Genomic DNA, 20,115 nt, shown 5'->3' with positions numbered 1-20,115 from the left:
AGGAATGACGTCTGGAGACAAACCCCAGAATGAGGATTGAAAAATCATCTTTATTATCTTAAATGGGAGTTGGAAGTCTCCAGCTTCTCCCTCCAACAACTCAGCTCCCACTGTACCCGTCTGGGGACTTAGATGAAGTTACAGGTCAGTTAGTGGACAGCTCACAGGGCTCTGTGATGGGAAGAGGGAGAAAAGAAGAGGACAGAAAAGAAGGCCAGGGAGAAAAGCAAAGTTGATAGTAATGGGGTGGGGGAGGGGAGATGTGTTCATTCCTGTGTCAAAGGAGTCTCTAAGGTTCTTTTCCCTTCACATCTGACCCTCTGCGCCCTTTATTTAGTGCAAACTCAGAAACCTCTTTTTTTATTCTTTGAGACGAAGTCTTGCTCTGTCGCCAGGCCGGAGTGCAGTGGCGTGATCTCAGCTCACTGCAACCTCTGCCTCCAGAGTTGAAGCAATTCTGTCTCATCCTCCAGAGTAGCTGGGACTATAGGTGCACACCACCACAGCCAGCTAATTTTTGTATTTTTAGTAGAGACTGGATTCACCATGTTGGCCAGGATGGTCTTGATCTCTTGACCTCGTGATCTGTCTGCCTCAACCTCCCAAAGTGCTGGGATTACAGGCATGAGCCACTGTGCCTGGCAAACCTCTCTTTTAAGTAGCTCAGAACCCATCCTGGCTCCCTCAGGTGACATCACAACTCTTTTTTTTTTTTTTTTTTTGAGAGAGGGATTTTCGCTCTTTTTACCCAGGCTGGAGGGCAATGGCGCGATCTCGGCTCACCGCAACCTCCGTCTCCTGGGTTCAGGCAATTCTCCTGCCTCAGCCTCCTGAGTAGCTGGGATTACAGGCACGCGCCACCATGCCCAGCTAATTTTTTGTATTTTTAGTAGAGACGGTGTTTCACCATGTTGACCAGGATGGTCTCGATCTCTTGACCTCGTGATCCACCCGCCTCGGCCTCCCAAAGTGCTGGGATTACAGGCTTGAGCCACCGCGCCCGGCCCAACATCACAACTCTTAGCCACATGCCTCTAGTGACATTACACAAGCCTCTTTCACCCTGTAACCCCGGAAGACTTGGTGAGTCCTAAGCCTCTTCTGTGAGACTTTGACCCCTTACCTTGATTCCTGGGAGTCAGTAAGAAGGCTTTGGAGTCCAGGCAAGAAGTCAGGGACTTGAATTCCTCCACACACTTTTTGGGAGGATATGGTGAGCGATCTGGAAGGGCAAGATGGGGCCAGGCCAGTCAAAACCCCTGGAAGCACCTAGCTCTTCCTGGGAGGATGTCATAGGGCCCAGAGTGAGGAGTTCTCCGCCCTCCCTTGTTTCCCTCCAAACCTTCCTGCCTTGCATCCCCACTCACTGTAGAGGAGAAAGCGCTGGTAACCCTGGCCTGTCTCATTCAGCATGATTCCACCTGGGCATGAGCTGGAAAAGAGCTCAGTCTTCATGTCAGGGCGGCCTGTCAAATAGGTTCGGAGAAGCATGAGAACAGAGGTGCAGAACCAAGCTCAGGGGACATGGGAAGGGTGAGGGCTGGGAAGAACCAACCTTCAGTTCTGAGATCTGTGCTCCCTTCAGTCAGGTGGTAGATCCATTTCCGGGGCACACAGTGCCCATCTTTCCTGCAGAGGTCATGGTGGCAAGGAGGAAAGAATGAGCATGAACCCAACTACAGTGTACCAGCTTCTATTTACTCCATCTTATTCTTTATTGAAGCCCAGCTCTCCTTGGATTTCAAGCTACTAAGCATTGGTTAGGCCCATCTCTCTCCAGAGGACAATACAGCCATTGAATTCCATGGGTCAAGAATAATGGATATATCAGCTAAGAGCCCAGCTCTTGGTGGTCACACTTTGGGCAGAGACTGAACCCACTGATGCTTCCGCCTCCTCACCACTCACATGCGGATGGTAGCACGAAGGTGGAGCTGCATTGGGGCAGAGCCAGCAGCCATGTTGAAGACAATGCTGTCCACAGGGTCAAAAGTTGCCAACTCCTTTTTGGTGGGAGCTGCCCCTGCAATAAAGTACCACTGGCCCAGGTAGACCTCTGGGAGCTGGAGAGACAATGAGGGGAGCGAAAGAGGGTGGGTTCCAGCACGGGACAGGTCCAACCTCTTCATCAGGCAGGACAGCAATACTTAGGGGTAGAGGTGTTGGCTGCCTTCCTCTTTCCAACTGGGATTAGATCCATGACAGAGTCATTAAATGACTTTTCCTCTTTGCCCCTCTCCAATCAACCTGGGTAACTACCCCACCCCCCAATTCTGCCATGCCTCTGCATTGATGGCCACAGTACTGATATTTTTCTTCTTGCTTTCATTAACACAATACTCACACCCCCTTCCTCCCTTCCTTTCCCAGGATGGCTTCCAGTCATCTTAGGCCATCCACCCAAGTCCCTCAGAGCTTCCACCATGGGCTTCCCCCAGTCTCAGTCCATACCTCCTTCCCATCCACGCCCAGAGTTGTCAGTTGACTGTGCTCAGGGCACTGGTAGATGAAGTTAAGGATAATACCATAGAGGTAGAGCAGAGCTACCCAAATTTGGTAGAACATCTTCAGGCAGGAGGGAGCTGGTGCTCTGTGTGCCTTAACTGCTCTCTCCCCTACTGGCTGCTCACTCCACTCTGCTTTTCCCTTGCACTCGACCCTTGACCCTTTCACCTGCTAATGAATAACTTCAACCTTGTTTTCCAACCCAAACCTGGATTACTTAGTGTTTGGGACATCCTCCCCCTCTTCTGGATGCAATCACTCAACAGGACACCCTGGCATGTCCAGGGTTTCTCCGGAGTTATGAGGAGAGCTGAGCTGTGCAGGTAGAAGCCTGTGGTCTTTGAACTCGTATGTGAGCCTGTATGTGAGCTGCACTGTATGGCACTGAAGAGAAGTAGTTTGGGCCTCTCATTCATTCACTTAGCAAACTGTTTTTGAGTTCCAGGTGTTTCCCAAGAATTGGCTAATCCCCAGGGACATAAGTCAGTATAGGGAATACTAGTGCTGTAGACAAATCACTGCAATACAACCCGATAAGTGCTTTAGAGCAGGTATGATGCAGGTGCTGGGGCACAGTGGATTGCTCTCTAGTTTATAATTGGAAAAATATGTATACCCTGGCAATGTTCACTGACACATAAATATATTCATTCACTCAACATTTATTACTACAAAGAGGCTATGTAATCTGGCTGTTAAAGAGGATAGATGTTGGTGTCACACAGAATGTGTCCAAACCCTAACTACAGGCGGGGCATGGTAGCTCATGCCTGTAATCTCAGCACTTTGAGAGGCCAAGGTGGGCTGATTGCTTGAGCCCAGGAGTTTGAGACCAGCCTGGGCTACATTGTAAAACTCTGTCTCTACAAAAAATTAGCCCGATGTAGTGGCACACGCCTGTAGTCCCAGCTACTAGGGAGGCTGAGGTGAGATGATTGCTTGAGCCCAGGATGTGGAGGCTGTAGTGAGCCCTGATTGTGCCACTGCACTCCATCTTGGTTGACACAGTGAGACTCTGTCTCCAAACAAAAACAAAAAATAAAATAAAACCCCACCAACCCCTAACTACTATGTCTGTTTTTTCATCTGTAAAATTGGCAAATCATCAATCTCATAGGATTAAATGAAATAAGGCCCATAAAGCCCTTAGCAAAGACTGCGCATTGTAAGTCCAAAGTACGTATTTGCTACAACTAATAGTAATGTTTGCAAAGCACTTAGTTTCTGGTGGGTAGTAAGTTCTCAAATTATAGATGGTAAGAATTGCCAAACAGGCTGTAATTCGACAGCACCAAGTGACTGGAGCAGTTAACACTCTGAGATGTGGGGCTTCCTCGATAATTATGTATTTATTTATTTATTTATTTATTTGAGACAGAGTCTCTATCTGTTGCCCAGGCTGGAGTGCAGTGGCACAATCTTGGCTCACTGCAACCTCCACCTCCCGGGTTCAAGCAGTTCTCTGCCTCAGCCTCCTGAGTACCTGGCATTACTAGCACCTGCCACCATGCCAGGCTCATTTTTGTATTTTTAGTAGAGATGAGGTTTCATCATGTTGGCCAGACTGGTCTCAAACTCCTGATCTCATGATCTGCCTGCCTCAACCTCCCAAAAGTGCTGGGATTATAGGGTGGGCCCACGCGCCCGGCCTTAGTGATACTTTTAATGAGTTCTAATTCTAGCGGCCGGGGGGGCAGCCCTACCTATTTATTTTTAAGATAGCGTCTCACTCTGTTGCCCAGGCACAATTATGGCTCACTACGACCTTGACTTCAGATGATTCTGGAGTAGGAACTACGGGCACACGCCATCACATCTGTTTAATTTTTCGTAGAGACAGGGTTTCACCATGTTGTACAGGCTGGTATTAAACACCTGGGCTCAAGCAATCAGGCCGCCTTAGCCTCCTAAAGTGTTGGGATTACAGGCATCAGCCACCATGCCTAGCTTGATAGATTATTTATATCCCATGGACTGCCACAAAAAATTTGCCCTGAGGGATGAGACTTGTGTTTTTGTTAAAAACAAAATTTGGGTGACCGGTATATTAGAGTTCATTATACTATTCTATTTTGATGTAAAGTTTGAAAAATTTTATAATAAAAAGCTAAAATGTGGCTAGGCACGGTAGTTCCCACCTGTAATCCCAGCACTGTGGGAAGTCAAGGTGGGAGAATTACTTGAGGTCAAGCGTTCAAGACCAGGCTGGGCAACACAGTGAGACTCCATTCCAGAAAAATAAAATTAGCAGGGTGCGGTAGCATGCATCTGTGGTCTCTACTACTTGGGAGACTGAAGTGGGAGGATCGGTTGGGCTCGGGAGGCAGAAGCTGCAGTGAGCTGTGATTGTGCCACTGCACTCCAGTCTGGGACACAAAGCCAGACCCTCTCTAATAAAATAAAATAGGCTGGATGTGGTGGCTCACGCCTGTAATTCCAGCACTTTGGGAGGCCAAGGCGGGCAGATTATGAAGTCAGGAAATCAAGACCATCCTGGCCAACATGGTGAAACCCTGTCTCTACTAAAAATACAAAAATTAGCTGGGCGTGGTGGCAGGAGCCTGTAGTCACAGTTACTCAGGAGGCTGAGGCAGGAGAATCGCTTGAACCTAGGAGACGGAGGCTGCAGTGAGCCAAGACCACGCCACTGCACTTCAGCCTGGGCGACAGAGCAAGACTCTGTCTCCAAAAAAATATATGTGTGTCTGTGTGTGTGTGTGTGTACATAATAAGCTAAAATGCAACAACTTTTTATTGGGGCAGTAAAGTACAAGTGCTCGACCTGGACTCCTGTAGGCCTGGATTTGTCAGTTCCACCACTTAGTTCGTCTAAGTGTACTCACCTATAAAATGTTAAACGCTTATGTTAAAAGACTAAGATAAGACAATACACAAAACCTTTAGTATATGGGCTGGCAGAAGTGCTCATTAAACAGCTGCTTATTAGCACTCTTAACTAAAATATAACCAGAGCCTGGGTATAAACTATGAATCCCAGAAACACTGGGCACCCCAGCAACGATGTGCTTTCTGGAGGACTCGCAGTTTCGCGAGGCCGAGGCCCTTTTTTTTTAGGAAAGCTTAAAAGAAGAGGCCACAGAGAGGCGGTAATGCCTCCACCCCCGCCTTCGGAAGCACGCTGGCCGGCCTTTCAATTCTCCACGGTCAGGGTCTTGTCTTATGGTCCACTCGGACTCCCCATTTGCTCCCAATTCTCAAACTCGGAGGCGCCTCTTTTCTTGACAAAAGTCCTGCAAGTTAGCAGCATGCTTAGTTTTCCTAAAACGTGTCATGTCCCCTTGGCCGCACACGGCCGACGAACGTGACACCCACAGCCCGTAAAACGCCCACACGGCAGAACTAATATCTAGCCCAAATAACCAACCAACAACCAAATACACCCTTGCTGCCCCCAATCGCCTACTGAAAGAGTAACTTCCGGTGGCAGAGAAAGAAGGGCGCAGCGAGGGCGATAGGGTCGGGAAGAGTTTTAGCTGGCTAGGACAGTGCCGCCTGAAATTCTCAGCCTGCCAAGACTTAAAGATAGATTAACGTGGCATAATCCCCCATCTCCAAATTCCAAGGTCCATACGACCATCCATAGCCCCTCTCAAGGCAGTGGTAGACTCCCATCTGGCGATTGTTTTTCAGGCATTTACCGTAGCCACCTCAATCTTCCAGCGCTCAAGCACTCGCACAGGAGAAGCGAGCGCCGACAGAGGGGGGCGGGGCGGTGCCTCAGTGTGTACGCAGACGTAGTGCAACGCACGCAGGCGTAGTACGGTCCCCTGGGCGACGGCGGCGGCGGCTCCTCGGGGTGCTCGGCTCCCTCCCACCTAGGCCGGCCCCGGCCCGACTCGCCCTCAGAAACTCAGTGGGGCTGCGGACTTTCTCGTCGTGCCCCACAAAAGTAAAGCTTGAGGACCTGGGGGGAGCTGGAAGTATCGCCTTTAGATCCCCGAATACGATCGTGGAAACGGAAGTGGCCGTCGGTGGCAGGTTGGGGGAGACCGGAAGTGACGGTCCGTGGGGAAGCTGGGGGCGGAGCCGCGGGGTCGTGGTGGGTGGGTGGGTGTGTGTGTGTGTGTGTGTGTGTCTGGTCATAGGTTAGTTGTGCCGTTCTGCTGGAACACCGTGGGAAGGCAGTAGACGGGGGCAGTCAGCTAGCCGGTACTGCGCCCCGTGAGTGCCGTTTTGGGTCTGTAGTGAGTTAGGAGGGTTCGACGGGCGTGGCGCGCGTGCGCGAAACCACTTTCTCCGGAGTGTGGCGCGACCCCCGCTTTGGCCTTGTCCCAGGATTTTCTGACCTCTGGGGCGTTTGTCCTGTCGTGACCGGTGATGACACTGGTCTCTGTTTTCGTGCTTCTTTCCTAATCTGACTGGCTCCCCCCTTATTGTGATTGGCATCATGGAGCCCCTCCCACCTCTTGTCCTCCAGCCCCCTATGCCGTCGATCTCCTGCCCTTTGTGTTTCTCTCCCTGTGCCCCGGAATTAGGGGATGGGGGCAAGTGTGAATGTGTGTGCTTGTACAGGAGAAACTTTTTAGGTATTGGGGCAGGGATTAATGCTAGGGAGGCTTCCGGGTACAGTCTGCTTTGGGAGACAGCGGGCCTTTCTTCCTTCGTTCTTCTTTAGAGAGCTGTCGGCCATGGAGCCTAATGATAGTACCAGTACGGCTGTGGAGGAGCCTGACAGCTTGGAGGTGCTGGTGAAGACCCTGGACTCTCAAACTCGGACCTTTATTGTGGGGGCCCAGGTGAGACACCTTAGTAGTTCTGGAAGACACCTTTAGTTTTTTCTCTTTTAGGCGTCTTAGCCTGATTTTGTGGTCATCAGGTTTTCTTTTTTCTTTTTTCTTTTTTTTTTTGAGTTGGAGTCTCTCTCTGTCGCCCAGGCAGGAATGCACTGGCGCGATGTCGGCTCACTGCAACCTCCGTCTCTCTGGTTCAAGTGATTCTCCTGCCTCAGCTTCCCAAGTAGCTGGGACTACAGGCACCTGCCATCAGCTAATTTTTGTATTTTTAGTAGAGACGGGTTTCACCGTATTGGTCAGGCTGATGTGGAACTCCTGACCTTGTGATTGGCCTGCCTCACTCTCCCAAAGTGCTGGGACTACAGGTGTGAGCCACTGCACCTGGCCTTTTTTTTTTTTTTTTGACATGGAGTCTTGCTCTGTCTTCCAGGCTGGAGTGTAGTGGCGTGATCTCAGCTCACTGCAACCTCCACATCCCAGGTTCAAGCACTTCTTTTACCTCCACCTCCCAAGTAGCTGGAATTACAGCAACCACACCTAGCTAATTTTTGTATTTTTAGTAGATGGGGTTTCACCATATTGGCCAGGCTGGTCTCAAACTCCTGACTGACCTCAGGTGATCTGCCCACCTAAGCCTCTCAAAGTGCTGGGATTATAGGCATGAGCCACCACACCCGATCTCAGATTTTCTTTTCTTTTTTTTTTTTTTTTTTAAAGATGGGGTTTCACCATGTTGGTCAGGCTGGTCCTGAACTCCCGACCTCAGGTGATCCGCCCGCCTTGGCCTCCAAAGTGCTTGGATTACAGGCGTGAGCCACTGTGCCCGGCCTCTCAGATTTTCTTTTCATTGATCCCTTTGTTCGTATTCCAGTAGAACGTTTTCTGATGTTTTGTGAGTGTTCTGTCCTCCACATGGATAGAACTTAATGCAGAGGAAAACACAGAGTGAGGGAGAATCTGTGTGTCATCATCATGGGTGGACCCCCACCCCAAAGGGACAGACATGGCACTGGCCTTTGAGAAGGGAAACAACACAGGGACCCTAAGCAAGTGTATCTTATTGATAGAAAATGGTCAGGTCTGTGCTGTGTTTTTAAAGGCTAGAAATCAGAACTCATAATGGAGATAGAGCCTTGATAGACTGTTGAGGGAAATTATTAATTTTTGTGGCATAGCTTGAGTCTTTTGAGCTTAAAGCCTTGGACACAGCTATCTATGTCTTTATTCCTGTAATAGAGACAAATTGCATGTGAGTTGGTCCATGGTTTTCTAAAACATGATATTAGCTGGATATAAGAAAGCCATATATAGAGTTGTGATTAGATGTATGTAAACACTTTACCAAGAGTAAGGCTGTAGTTAGGAAAAAGTTTGTTTTTATTGCTACTTTTTTTTTTTTTTAAGAAGGAGTTTTGCTCTTATTGCCCAGGCTGGAGGGCAGTGATGTGATCTCAGCTCACTGCATCCTCCGCCTCTTGGGTTCAAGCCATTCTCTTGCTTCAACCTCCCTAGCAGATGGGATTATAGACGCTTGCCACTACGCTTGGCTAATTTTTGTATTTTTAGTAGAGACAGGGTTTTATCATGTTGGCCAGGCTGGCGTCGAACTCCTGACTTCAGGTGACGAACCTGCCTTGGCCTCCCCAAGTGCCGGGATTACAGGTGTGATGCGCTGGGTCCTCTTTTGCTACTTTCTTAGTTTTTCTTCATTAACCTGATTCCAGATCCCATCTTCCTTGCCATTTTTTAATCTTGGAAATTACAGGAGAGTCTGGCAAGTAAACTCCTGGTATCATTTTGTGTTTGGAAAGGGGTCACTGATGTTTTAGACACATATTCCCATGGGAGCCAGGCAGAGAATGTAATGTCCAGATAGTTTTTTTTTTTTGTTTTTCGTCCATGTTATTTTTCATGGACCTATAACCTGAGCTTCATTAAATTCATTTATTTAATTTTTTGAGATGGAGTCCCACTCTTGCCCAGGCTGGAGTACAATGGCACAATCTCAGCAACCTCTGCCTCCCTGGTTAAAATGATTCTCTTGCCTCAGCCTCCTTAGTAGCTGGGATTACAGGTGCCCGTTACCACACCCAGCTAATTTTTTTAGTAGTGACAGGATTTCATCATGTTAGGCTGGTCTGGAACTCCTGACCTTAGGTGATATACTTGCCTCGGCTTCTGAAAGTGCTGGGAATACAGGCGTGAGCCACTGCGCCCAGCCAAATTTAGTCTATATTTTGATAGCTGTTACTTAAGTTTAGGGGTTTGCACAGTAATTACCTCACAGTCAAGACAAATAGGTAGTGATTCCGTGGCAGTTTTTACCCCTCACCTCCACAAGTCGGTTGTCCGTCTCTGTTCTTCCTCTTTCCTCTATTCTTTCCATTCCTGTGCATACCTTCTCTTCCTTGCAGATGAATGTGAAAGAGTTTAAGGAGCACATTGCTGCCTCTGTCAGCATCCCATCTGAAAAACAACGGCTCATTTACCAGGGACGAGTTCTGCAAGATGATAAGAAGCTCCAGGAATATAGTAAGGGGACTGGGGAGGCAGTTCAGAGGTTGAGGCTGCTATCTGGAGGGTTGAGTTGAGTCCACGGGTTGACCTGTTCATACTGTGTTTCAGTGTGTGTCTATTTTTCTGCAGATGTTGGGGGAAAGGTTATCCACCTGGTGGAACGGGCTCCTCCTCAGACTCAGCTCCCTTCTGGGGCATCTTCTGGGACAGGGCCTGCTTCAGCCACTCATGGTGGGGGACCCCCGCCTGGTACTCGGGGGCCTGGGGCCTCTGTTCATGACCGGAATGCCAACAGCTATGTCATGGTTGGAACCTTCAATCTTCCTGTAAGCTTGTGTTCCACAGGGGAGGGTCTTTGTGGGTAGCTTTGGTTGTGGTAGCAGCAGGGAATTAATAAGATAGACGCTTCCCTCTTTAGATTGGATTCAGGGGTCCCTGTGGTGTGCTGTTGGTCTCAGTGTTTAAGGAGAAAAGAGAGCAGGGCTCCAGGGAATGAATCGGAAGTGTGGAGGCTTTAGTGTTGGCTTCTCCCAGAACAACTTCCCTTACCCTTTCCCCAGAGTGACGGCTCTGCTGTGGATGTTCACATCAACATGGAACAGGCCCCAATTCAGGTATTGAGGGGGCCTTGGAGGGTCAGGGAAGGGGATCTGGGAGAAGGAGGCTGGGAGGTCGGGGTAGACCTGGTTGAGAGATGGCTGGGACCTGATTTAGTAGGTGGTAGAACTCATGGCTTCATCTGTAACCTACCCTGATCACTCTTCTCTCATTGCAGAGTGAGCCCCGGGTACGGCTGGTGATGGCTCAGCACATGATCAGGGATATACAGACCTTACTATCCCGGTTGGAGGTAAGTGGGCAAGGCTGGCTAGGGTCTCTCCCCACCTTCCCCCTTTTCTCTCAGCCTTGGGGTTGGGGCATGACTGGCCAGATTGACAGGGTTTGGCCTTCGTAATCTAGTCTTCTCTGCAGTATTCATTCTTTTGGGCAGAAAAAGTATCTTTGTGTGGTGCTCTCATTTCTGCCAGTCCTCTTGGTGCCTGGTATCGGGGAAGTTTGTTTCAGACTTGTCTCATGGGATCTCTTTTCAATTAAAGGATTCCACACTTGGCCAGGCGCAGTGGCTCATGCCTGTAATCCCAGCACTTTGGGAGGTCGAGCCGGGCGGATTACGAGGTCACGAGTTTGAGACCAGCCTGGCCAATATGGTGAAACCCCGTGTCTACTAAAAATACAGAAATTAGCTGGGTGTGGTGGCATGTGCTACATGCCTGTAGTCTCAGTTACTTGGGAGGCTGAGGCAGGAGAATCGCTTGAACGTGGGAGCAGAGGTTGCAGCAAGCCGAGATCATGGTACTTGAATCTGGGCGACAGAGTGAAACTCCATCTCAGTAAAAAAAAAAAAAAGGATTCCACACTCTTAACTTGTGGAGGCCAGGAAACCACAATCTCTACTTTTTATTAGAAATCTATTTACAAATATTACAGATGCTATGGCCAGGTGTGGTGGCTCCTGCCTGTAATCCCAGCACTTTGGGAGGCCATGGCAGGCGGATAACCTGCAGTCAGGAGTTCCAGACAAGTCTGGCCAACATCGTGAAACCCTGTCTCTACTAAAAGTACAAAAATTAGCTGGTTGTGGTTGTACCTGCTTTTAGTCCTGGCTACTTGGAAGGCTGAGGCAAGAGAATTGCTTGAATCTGGGAGGTGGAGGTTGCAGTGAGTTCAAATTGTGCCACTGTGCTCCAGCCTGGGTGACAGAGTGAGACTCTGTCTCCTCTGCAGCAGTCTCATCCTGCCTTTGGTATCCTGACTCTTCCCCACCTTCAGTGTCGAGGAGGGTCCCAACCGCAGCACAGCCAGCCACCCCCGCAGCCACCAACTGTGACCCCGGAGCCAGTGACCTTGAGCTCTCAAACGTCAGAACCGGCCGAAAGTGAAGCATCTCCTCGGGAGCCCATGGAGGCAGAAGAAGTGGAGGAGCGTGCCCCAGCCCAAAACCCAGAGCTCACCCCTTCTGGCCCAGCCCCAGCGGGCCCAACACCTGCCCCAGAGACAAATGCACCCAAGTGAGAGATGGAGGGAATCTTTAGGGGGTGGGGAGTCCTAAGTGAAGTGTGGGGAGAAGAAAATGAACCATTGTAAAGGAAGGAAAGGATTGTTTGGAGGTCTTAATTGGAGGGTTAGCATTGAGGGGCAAGGAGGGGATATCTCAGTATGGGTAAATGACACTAGGACAGGCAGCTGAGAAGAACTGCTCTCCCTGTGGCAAGGAAATCCAAATGATATCTCCTGAGCCTGATCAGAATTCTCTTCTCTGAGTTCACATAGGCCTATTCTCTATTTTAGAGTTAGTTTCTCACCATTGTAGGTGTAGGATTGTGGTGGGGAGGGTGGGAGCAGTTCATTTTCTTCTCCCCATCCTCTAATGGATGGAAGTAAAGAACAGAAACTTTGCTGGTCCAGAGAAGGATTGGGCTAGCGCTCTGGGAGGCAAGGGAGAGAGAGAGGGCACACGTGGTACCTGTTGACTGTGAGGTTGGGAATCTGAGGAAAGCTTTGGCTCACTGCCCCTTGGGTTTGTCCACAGCCATCCTTCCCCTGCGGAGTATGTCGAGGTGCTCCAGGAGCTGCAGCGGCTGGAGAGCCGCCTCCAGCCCTTCTTGCAGCGCTACTATGAGGTTCTAGGTGCTGCCGCCACCACAGACTACAATAACAATGTGAGCCCTTTGATGGCCCTGCCCCTTCTCAGCCCCAGTACTCCCAAAACAGAACAGCTGAAGTACAGATAACCCTTTCCCTCCCTCCAAAAACATTGCCTCAGGGCCAGGCATAGTGGCTCATGCCTGTAATCCCAGCATTTTGGGAGGCCAAGGTGGGTGGATCACCTGAGGTTGGGAGTTTGAGACCAGCCTGGTCAACGTGGCGAAACCTCATCTCTAGCAAAAATACAAAAATTAGCCAGGTATGGTGGTGTACATCTGTAATCCCATCTACTTGGGAGGCTGAGGCAGGAGAATCGCCTGAACCCAGGAGGAGGAGGTTGTAGTAAGCTGAGACTGCGCCACTCCACTCCAGCCTGGGTGAAGGAGGATGATTCTCGTCAAAAAAAAAAAAAGGATGGCCGGGTGCGGTGGCGCACACCTGTAATCCCAGCACTTTGGGAGGCCGAGGCAGGTGGATCACGAGGTCAGGAGTTCAAGACCAGACTGGCCAACATGGCGAAACCTCCTCACTAAAATGAAAAAAAAAAAAAAAAAAAAAAGTTTTTTTGTGTGTGTTTTTTTTTCGTTTTGTTTGTGTGTATATATATATATATATATATATATATATATAAATACATTGCAACAAAACGGTTTCCCTCTGAACCTGTAAGTGATTTTTTCCATCCTTACAGTGAGGGTGATAATCTTTGCTGTAACCACTGTCCTGTGTCTCTTAATGAATTTAGAAAGTTTAAAGTAAAAGAGATCAGTAGATAATGACTTACTGATTCATTGTAGTGTTTTTTTTAATAGATTTGTATCTTTGCCATTTATTTTTTAAAATCTTATTCAAAATATTAAATAATACAATTTCAGATATGAAAAGAATTACTGCAATAAAACAGTTCAGGGGCATTGTAGCGTTTTCATAGGATGTTTATTATGTGAGTAAGACAGAATTTGTTTGCAAAGATTTGGTTTACATATAAACTTTCAAGGATATAACTTAAAAGTTTTAGAGGACATGGTATTCTCAGAAGGAATTATTGCTTTTATTAGTGAAATGGACTCCAGCTTGATATTTTCTGCTTTTCTGTGTTTGGCTGGGGTGTGCAGCACGAGGGTCGGGAGGAGGATCAGCGACTGATCAACTTGGTTGGGGAGAGCCTGCGATTGCTGGGCAACACCTTTGTGGCACTGTCTGACCTTCGCTGCAATCTGGCCTGTGCGCCCCCACGACACCTGCATGTGGTCCGCCCTATGTCTCACTATACCACCCCCATGGTGCTCCAGCAGGCAGCCATTCCCATACAGGTGGGTTAGGGGGAGTCTGGCCTGAGGGAAAGTGAGGGGTGTCGGTAGAGTGACCTACAGTAGCTACTGGGCCTGAAGGAGGTTAGGAAAGGAGGAGACTTTGGAAACATGGTGATGAAGGCTGGAGATACTTCAGAGGTATATAACAAGGTGATACACCTCTTGGTTCGGGTCATGTATTTTTCTCACTTTTGCCTGTCTGTCTGTCTTTTGCAGATCAACGTGGGAACCACTGTGACCATGACAGGAAATGGGACTCGGCCCCCCCCAACTCCCAATGCGGAGGCACCTCCCCCTGGTCCTGGGCAGGCCTCGTCTGTGGCTCCGTCTTCTACCAATGTGGAGTCCTCAACTGAGGGGGCTCCCCCGCCAGGGCCGGCTCCCCCGCCAGCCACCAGCCACCCAAGGGTCATCCGGATTTCCCACCAGAGTGTGGAACCCGTGGTCATGATGCACATGAACATTCAAGGTGAGTTAGGATCAGTTGCTGGCAGTGAAGAGCAGCAGGATCAGTATGATGAGGGAGGTTGATGCAAAGGCTTGAGGGAACAAGGTGGGGAGGGGAGAACTCCATGCTGGTGGTAGCCTGGGTACCAAAGCAGAAGCTTTTGTAGGCAGATGTGGATGGTGGGTAAGAAGGGTTGCTTTGTCTTTGGAGATGTGTTTGTGTGGTGAAGGGAGCACCTTCTCCCTGTTAAGATGGAGGGAAAGGCAGGCTTTCTGATTGGGGGATTATGGGCCTGAAGGATGGCCGATATCAGGAGGATATATTTAGGCCTTGGCCCTACTTACCTCAGGGCCACTCTCTCTGTCTCCCTGCCCAGATTCTGGCACGCAGCCTGGTGGTGTTCCGAGTGCTCCCACTGGCCCCCTGGGACCCCCTGGTCATGGCCAAACCCTGGGTAAGAGTGAGGGCATCAGAGCAGGCTGAGCTCTGGGTAGAGATGGGGAAGGGCTGAGTGGATGGGTTGAAGGGGTCCAGGTTCAAGGTTACATCAGACCCGCCCCCCAGGCTCCACCCTCATCCAGCTGCCCTCCCTGCCCCCTGAGTTCATGCACGCCGTCGCCCACCAGATCACTCATCAGGCCATGGTGGCAGCTGTTGCCTCCGCGGCCGCAGGTAATGACCTGGAAGGGGAGGCCTGGGAGGTGGGGCACAGTCCATGGTGGTGGCTGGCTGGCAAGGGCCTGGCCGTCAGCCCTTTTTGGTCTCTTTCTTCTGCCACCCACAGGACAGCAGGTGCCAGGCTTTCCAACAGCTCCAACCCGGGTAGTGATTGCCCGGCCCACCCCTCCACAGGCTCGGCCTTCCCATCCTGGGGGGCCCCCAGTCTCTGGGACTCTGGTGAGCAAGGGTGGGGGAGTTCTAATGCAGAAGAGTCTGGGGAGAGACTCCTGTGGTGGTGCATGGAAGGGCAGGACTGAAATCCTCCCCTGCTCTCTCTCTAGCAGGGCGCCGGGCTGGGTACCAATGCCTCGTTGGCCCAGATGGTGAGCGGCCTTGTGGGGCAGCTTCTTATGCAGCCTGTCCTTGTGGGTAAGTTTTCATCCTTCCCCACTCAGACTTTAAACTCCTTTCCCAGTCTGCTCACGGGCAATTTTCAGTTCTTAACGTATTTTCTTGATTCTTGCTTTCCTGGCATGGGGCTGCTGTAGTGTCTTGTTCGTCTTCAAGTTTCAGCCTGCTTCTTTTTTTTTTAGGAGACAGGGTCTTGCTCTGTCACCCAGACTGGAGTGCAGTGGTGCAGTCCAGTGAGTGAGTTATAGTGCACTGTAACCTTGAACTCCTGGGCTCAAACAGTTTTCCCACCTCACCCTCTCGAGTAGCTAGCCTAGTAATTTTCTTTTTTTTTTTTGGTAGAGATGGGGTCTCGCTATGTGGCCTAGGCTGGTCTTGAACTCCTGGGCTCAAGCAGTCCTCCTGCCTTGGCTTCCCAAAGTTATTGGACAATGGGTGAGACCCACCCTGCTCAGCCCAGCTTTCTTTTGGTTTCTTACAGCTCAGGGGACTTCAGGAATGGCTCCACCACCAGCCCCTGCCACTGCTTCTGCCAGTGCTGGCACCACCAACACAGCTACCACAGCTGGCCCTGCCCCTGGAGGGCCTGCCCAGCCACCACCCACTCAACCTTCCACTGCTGATCTTCAGTTCTCTCAGCTTCTGGGGAATCTGCTTGGGCCCGCAGGGCCAGGGGCTGGAGGGCCTGGTGTGGCTTCTCCCACCATCACTGTGGCGATGCCTGGTGTCCCTGCCTTTCTCCAAGGCATGACTGACTTCTTGCAGGTGAGTGGCTGGCATGCTATTCACCTCATTCTTCCTATTCCCTGGCCCACCCAGGCAGTGGTACCTTGTTGCCATTATATAACCACTAAGATCCCCTAGTGACATGTTAGGGGAAGGGGCCCTGGGAATTCATTGACTGTGAACCCTTCATTTTGGAGATGAAGAAAATGACACTTAGAAAAAAAAGTGTAGTAATTAGTATCACTGCTTTCTGACAACCTGTTCAGAGGGGGAGGTGTAGGTAGTTGTGCTGCCTGACTCTGTTAGATACTTACCATACTTCTGCTTGGAGCAGTGAAGATCAGAATGTAACTCCCATCTTCCCAGAACCATTGGTTTGTGCCCTCTTGATGTCATATTATTTCCTTGTCTGCATTCTCACCTCACCTTCTGTTCTTTGTTCCTTCTCTGTTTGCCAGGCAACACAGACAGCCCCTCCACCCCCGCCACCTCCTCCACCCCCACCACCTGCCCCAGAGCAGCAGACCATGCCCCCACCAGGCTCCCCTTCTGGTGGTGCAGGGAGTCCTGGAGGCCTGGGTCTGGAGAGCCTGTCACCAGAGTTTTTTACCTCAGTGGTGCAGGGTGTGCTGAGCTCCCTACTGGGCTCCTTGGGGGCTCGGGCTGGCAGCAGTGAAAGTATTGCTGCCTTCATACAACGCCTCAGTGGATCCAGCAATATCTTTGAGCCTGGAGCTGATGGAGCCCTTGGTGAGCAAAAGGGGATGCTTTGGTCTGCTCCAGGAAGGGGCACCCAGAGGAAGGTAGATGGCCTTGGTTTAGGGGTGTTGCCAAGGTGGGATGAGATTGATGATCTGGTTGTGAGTGGGCAGGCTAGGTGGTAAAGGCCATTGCTGACATCTGCCCCTGTCCCCCAGGATTCTTTGGGGCCCTGCTGTCTCTTCTGTGTCAGAACTTCTCTATGGTGGACGTAGTGATGCTCCTCCATGGGCATTTCCAGCCACTACAACGGCTCCAGCCCCAGCTGCGATCCTTCTTCCACCAGCACTACCTGGGTGGTCAGGAGCCCACACCCAGTAACATCCGGGTAAATGAAGGCCAGGGGCCCCAGAGCTCTCCTCCTTTGCACATTCAATTCCTTATTTCTGACTGCTTCTCTGCCAGGTAAAGCTCCATTTGCCCCCACACAAGCTGTGGACTTGTTGGGGTCAAGGTGGAAGTCTTGGGAGGACTGAGGCTTTGAACTAAACCTGTTCTGTTTCCCCACAGATGGCAACCCACACATTGATCACGGGGCTAGAAGAATATGTGCGGGAGAGTTTTGTGAGTAACCCGTCTCTATTCCCCTCCTCTCCTGGGTCTGGTCAAGGCAGCTGCCTCCTCCGCTCCCAGTCTTGCGATTCCTGATTTTGGGATCTTTGTGTGTCTTGTCTCTCAGTCTTTGGTGCAGGTGCAGCCAGGTGTGGACATCATCCGGACAAACTTGGAATTTCTCCAAGAGCAGTTTAATAGCATTGCTGCTCATGTGCTGCACTGCACAGGTCAGAGGCTGGCCAGGCGGGGGCAGGTGGGGCCTGTTGGATGTGCAGGGCTGCCATGTGCCAGCATTCCCTCCTTATATTTTGCCCACAGATAGTGGATTTGGGGCCCGGTTGCTGGAGTTGTGTAACCAAGGTCTGTTTGAATGCCTGGCCTTGAACCTGCACTGCTTGGGGGGCCAACAGATGGAGCTTGCTGCTGTTATCAATGGCCGAATTGTAAGCACCACCCACCCCTAGGACCTTAGCCTTTTGTTTCCTAAGGTTTCCATTCTCTGCAGTTGTCATTTTTCTTTTCTAAACTGACATTCTGTATCCTGGATCTGATACATTCCAAAAGGTGGTTGAGGGTTCTGTGTTCTAAATCTGCTTTCTGCCCCTCAGCGTCGTATGTCTCGTGGGGTGAATCCCTCTTTGGTGAGCTGGCTGACCACTATGATGGGACTGAGGCTTCAGGTGGTACTGGAGCACATGCCTGTAGGCCCTGATGCCATTCTCAGATATGTTCGCAGAGTTGGTGATCCCCCCCAGGTAAGGGACCTGATGGGCTATGGAGTTGGGGGACTTGAGAGAACTGGAGAGATCTGAGAGGAAGTATGTTGTTCTCCTTTAATTTCCCAGCCACTTCCTGAGGAGCCAATGGAAGTTCAGGGAGCAGAAAGAGCTTCCCCTGAGCCTCAGGTACTAGGGAGAGGTAGTGGTTGAGGGGCCAGATGATGTGGAGTGGAGGCCTCGGGGAGAAAGGTTTGGAGGCTAAGAATTCTGAAGCCTGGCTCTTCCCGCCACCTGCCTTCCAGCGGGAGAATGCTTCCCCAGCCCCTGGAACAACAGCGGAAGAGGCCATGTCCCGAGGTCCACCTCCTGCTCCTGAGGGGGGCTCCCGAGATGAGCAGGATGGAGCTTCAGCTGAGACAGAACCTTGGGCAGCTGCAGTTCCTCCAGTAAGTGTCAGGAAGTGATCCAGTGGGTCACGGCAGCTGAAAGTCATGGGCATTACTACTTTCTAATCTTTTCCTCCCCAGGAATGGGTCCCTATTATTCAGCAGGATATTCAGAGCCAGCGGAAGGTGAAACCACAGCCCCCTCTGAGTGATGCCTACCTCAGTGGTATGCCTGCCAAGAGACGCAAGGTTGGTTTTCCTCTTCCCTAAGCCTCTCTTTATCCAGGTTTACCTGTCATGCCTGGAATCAGACTGTTTAGAGCTGGTAGGAGCTGCTTCTTACTCAGTTTCCCCTCATTTAATGAGGCAACTTTTCTGGGATTCAGACTTGCTCCTGGTTGTTGGATAACCATACAGGACTTTACCTTAGTGTTTGCTAGCCATCCTGTTAGTTCCTCAGCTGCCTAATCCTCATGTGCCTAGATCCCATTTTCCTTTAAGGTGGGTTTCCTCTTGTGGATTACCTAAACTCTGAATCCCACATGGCTTGACCCCTTCTGCCTCTCGTTTTGAAGAGCACATTCACTTCGGTTTTGGCCAGAGCCAGAGAATTAGGAAGGCATTTCAGCTGTAAAGACCACATCCTGGACTATATTTCCCCTCTCTCCACTAGCATGGAGACTCAGTGGTTGACTCATGGAAAGCGTGAGCCGGATGGTGGCACTGGATCTGACGTTGATCCTCTTTTCCCTCCCAACCCCTATCCCCCAGACGATGCAGGGTGAGGGCCCCCAGCTGCTTCTCTCAGAGGCTGTGAGCCGGGCAGCTAAGGCAGCCGGAGCTCGGCCCCTGACGAGCCCCGAGAGCCTGAGCCGGGACCTGGAGGCACCAGAGGTTCAGGAGAGCTACAGGCAGCAGGTGCCCCCACCTTGAAGCAGAATAGGGATGGTCTAGCGGGAGGGGTTGGGCTAGGGTCCCTCTCCCCTGGATCCCTTCAGTGATGAACTGGTCAGCCTGGGGCTACCACTTGTTTTTGTCTTTGGCATCTATCTGGGAAGGCTTGGCAATGCCACCCCGGGCTATTTGACAGTGTGCTTGGTGGGGGAAATGTTAGCTTCTGAGGGATGGCCTTGTGTGCTTGCTGGGATCATAGGGACTTGGCCAGTGCTTCTCCAACCTGCCCGCTTTTTCTCTCTAGCTCCGGTCTGATATACAAAAACGACTGCAGGAAGACCCCAACTACAGTCCCCAGCGCTTCCCCAATGCCCACCGGGCCTTTGCTGATGATCCTTAGCTCTTTGCTCTATGGCCCTTTCTCACCAGGAGACCGTTTCCCCCCTCTTCCTTCACAGTATTTAAGAAATAAAAGTCGGATTTTTCTGGCTGCTTTCTCTCTACATCGTCTGCTGATTAAGAGTGTAAGTCCCTTAATCTTGTGTGAACTTGTTTTTCAAATTAATACTCCTTTGGAGTAGTAGAAAGCTTGTAGTATCTCCCCATGAGCCTAACAGACACTATGTTCTGCGCACCTAGCATTTGATATTAAGATTTTTGTGCAAAAGCACTTTATATGTAAACAAAAAACCTGTACTTTTAGGTTTTTTGGGAGCATATTCTAGGTGCACACTAGGATAGAGCTCTCAAATTATCCAGCAA

General features: G+C 50.5%; 2 protein-coding genes across 29 annotated transcripts; one reads left to right on the top strand and one right to left on the bottom strand.

The window, feature by feature from the left end:
- Positions 1-30: 30 nt before the first annotated feature.
- APOM (apolipoprotein M) lies at positions 31-6,024 on the bottom strand. Of its 2 annotated transcripts, none has more exons than XM_032269126.1 (6): positions 5,930-6,024; positions 1,909-2,063; positions 1,556-1,629; positions 1,368-1,466; positions 1,124-1,222; positions 31-171 (listed from the first exon to the last, which is right to left on the bottom strand). In XM_032269126.1, the coding sequence occupies exons 2-6, from the start codon at positions 1,959-1,961 to the stop codon at positions 146-148; spliced, it is 351 nt and encodes a 116-aa protein (XP_032125017.1). In that variant the 5' UTR covers positions 1,962-2,063; positions 5,930-6,024; the 3' UTR covers positions 31-145. The 2 variants fall into 2 exon arrangements, with proteins under 2 accessions (XP_032125017.1, XP_032125016.1); XM_032269125.1 differs by lacking the exon at positions 5,930-6,024 and adding an exon at positions 2,452-2,982.
- A 214-nt stretch (positions 6,025-6,238) lies between these two features.
- On the top strand, positions 6,239-19,855 carry BAG6 (BAG cochaperone 6). Of its 27 annotated transcripts, none has more exons than XM_032269087.1 (26): positions 6,254-6,415; positions 7,142-7,262; positions 9,674-9,791; positions 9,906-10,102; positions 10,337-10,390; positions 10,552-10,626; positions 11,607-11,845; positions 12,367-12,496; positions 13,598-13,795; positions 14,012-14,264; positions 14,620-14,697; positions 14,808-14,915; positions 15,028-15,140; positions 15,245-15,332; positions 15,796-16,079; positions 16,499-16,790; positions 16,958-17,127; positions 17,310-17,363; positions 17,479-17,581; positions 17,673-17,797; positions 17,963-18,109; positions 18,200-18,259; positions 18,376-18,519; positions 18,601-18,708; positions 19,231-19,377; positions 19,658-19,753. In XM_032269087.1, the coding sequence occupies exons 2-26, from the start codon at positions 7,155-7,157 to the stop codon at positions 19,751-19,753; spliced, it is 3,489 nt and encodes a 1,162-aa protein (XP_032124978.1). In that variant the 5' UTR covers positions 6,254-6,415; positions 7,142-7,154. The 27 variants fall into 27 exon arrangements, with proteins under 27 accessions (XP_032124999.1, XP_032124978.1, XP_032124992.1 ...); XM_032269083.1 differs by having other exon boundaries at positions 6,276-6,527; XM_032269084.1 differs by having other exon boundaries at positions 6,302-6,504.
- Positions 19,856-20,115: the final 260 nt, after the last annotated feature.

This window comes from Sapajus apella, unplaced genomic scaffold, assembly GCF_009761245.1.
Source record: "Sapajus apella isolate SASKATOON/1434 unplaced genomic scaffold, GSC_monkey_1.0 scaffold188, whole genome shotgun sequence".
Taxonomy (NCBI): domain Eukaryota; kingdom Metazoa; phylum Chordata; class Mammalia; order Primates; family Cebidae; genus Sapajus; species Sapajus apella.
This window is presented reverse-complemented; position numbering and strand designations above follow the sequence as displayed.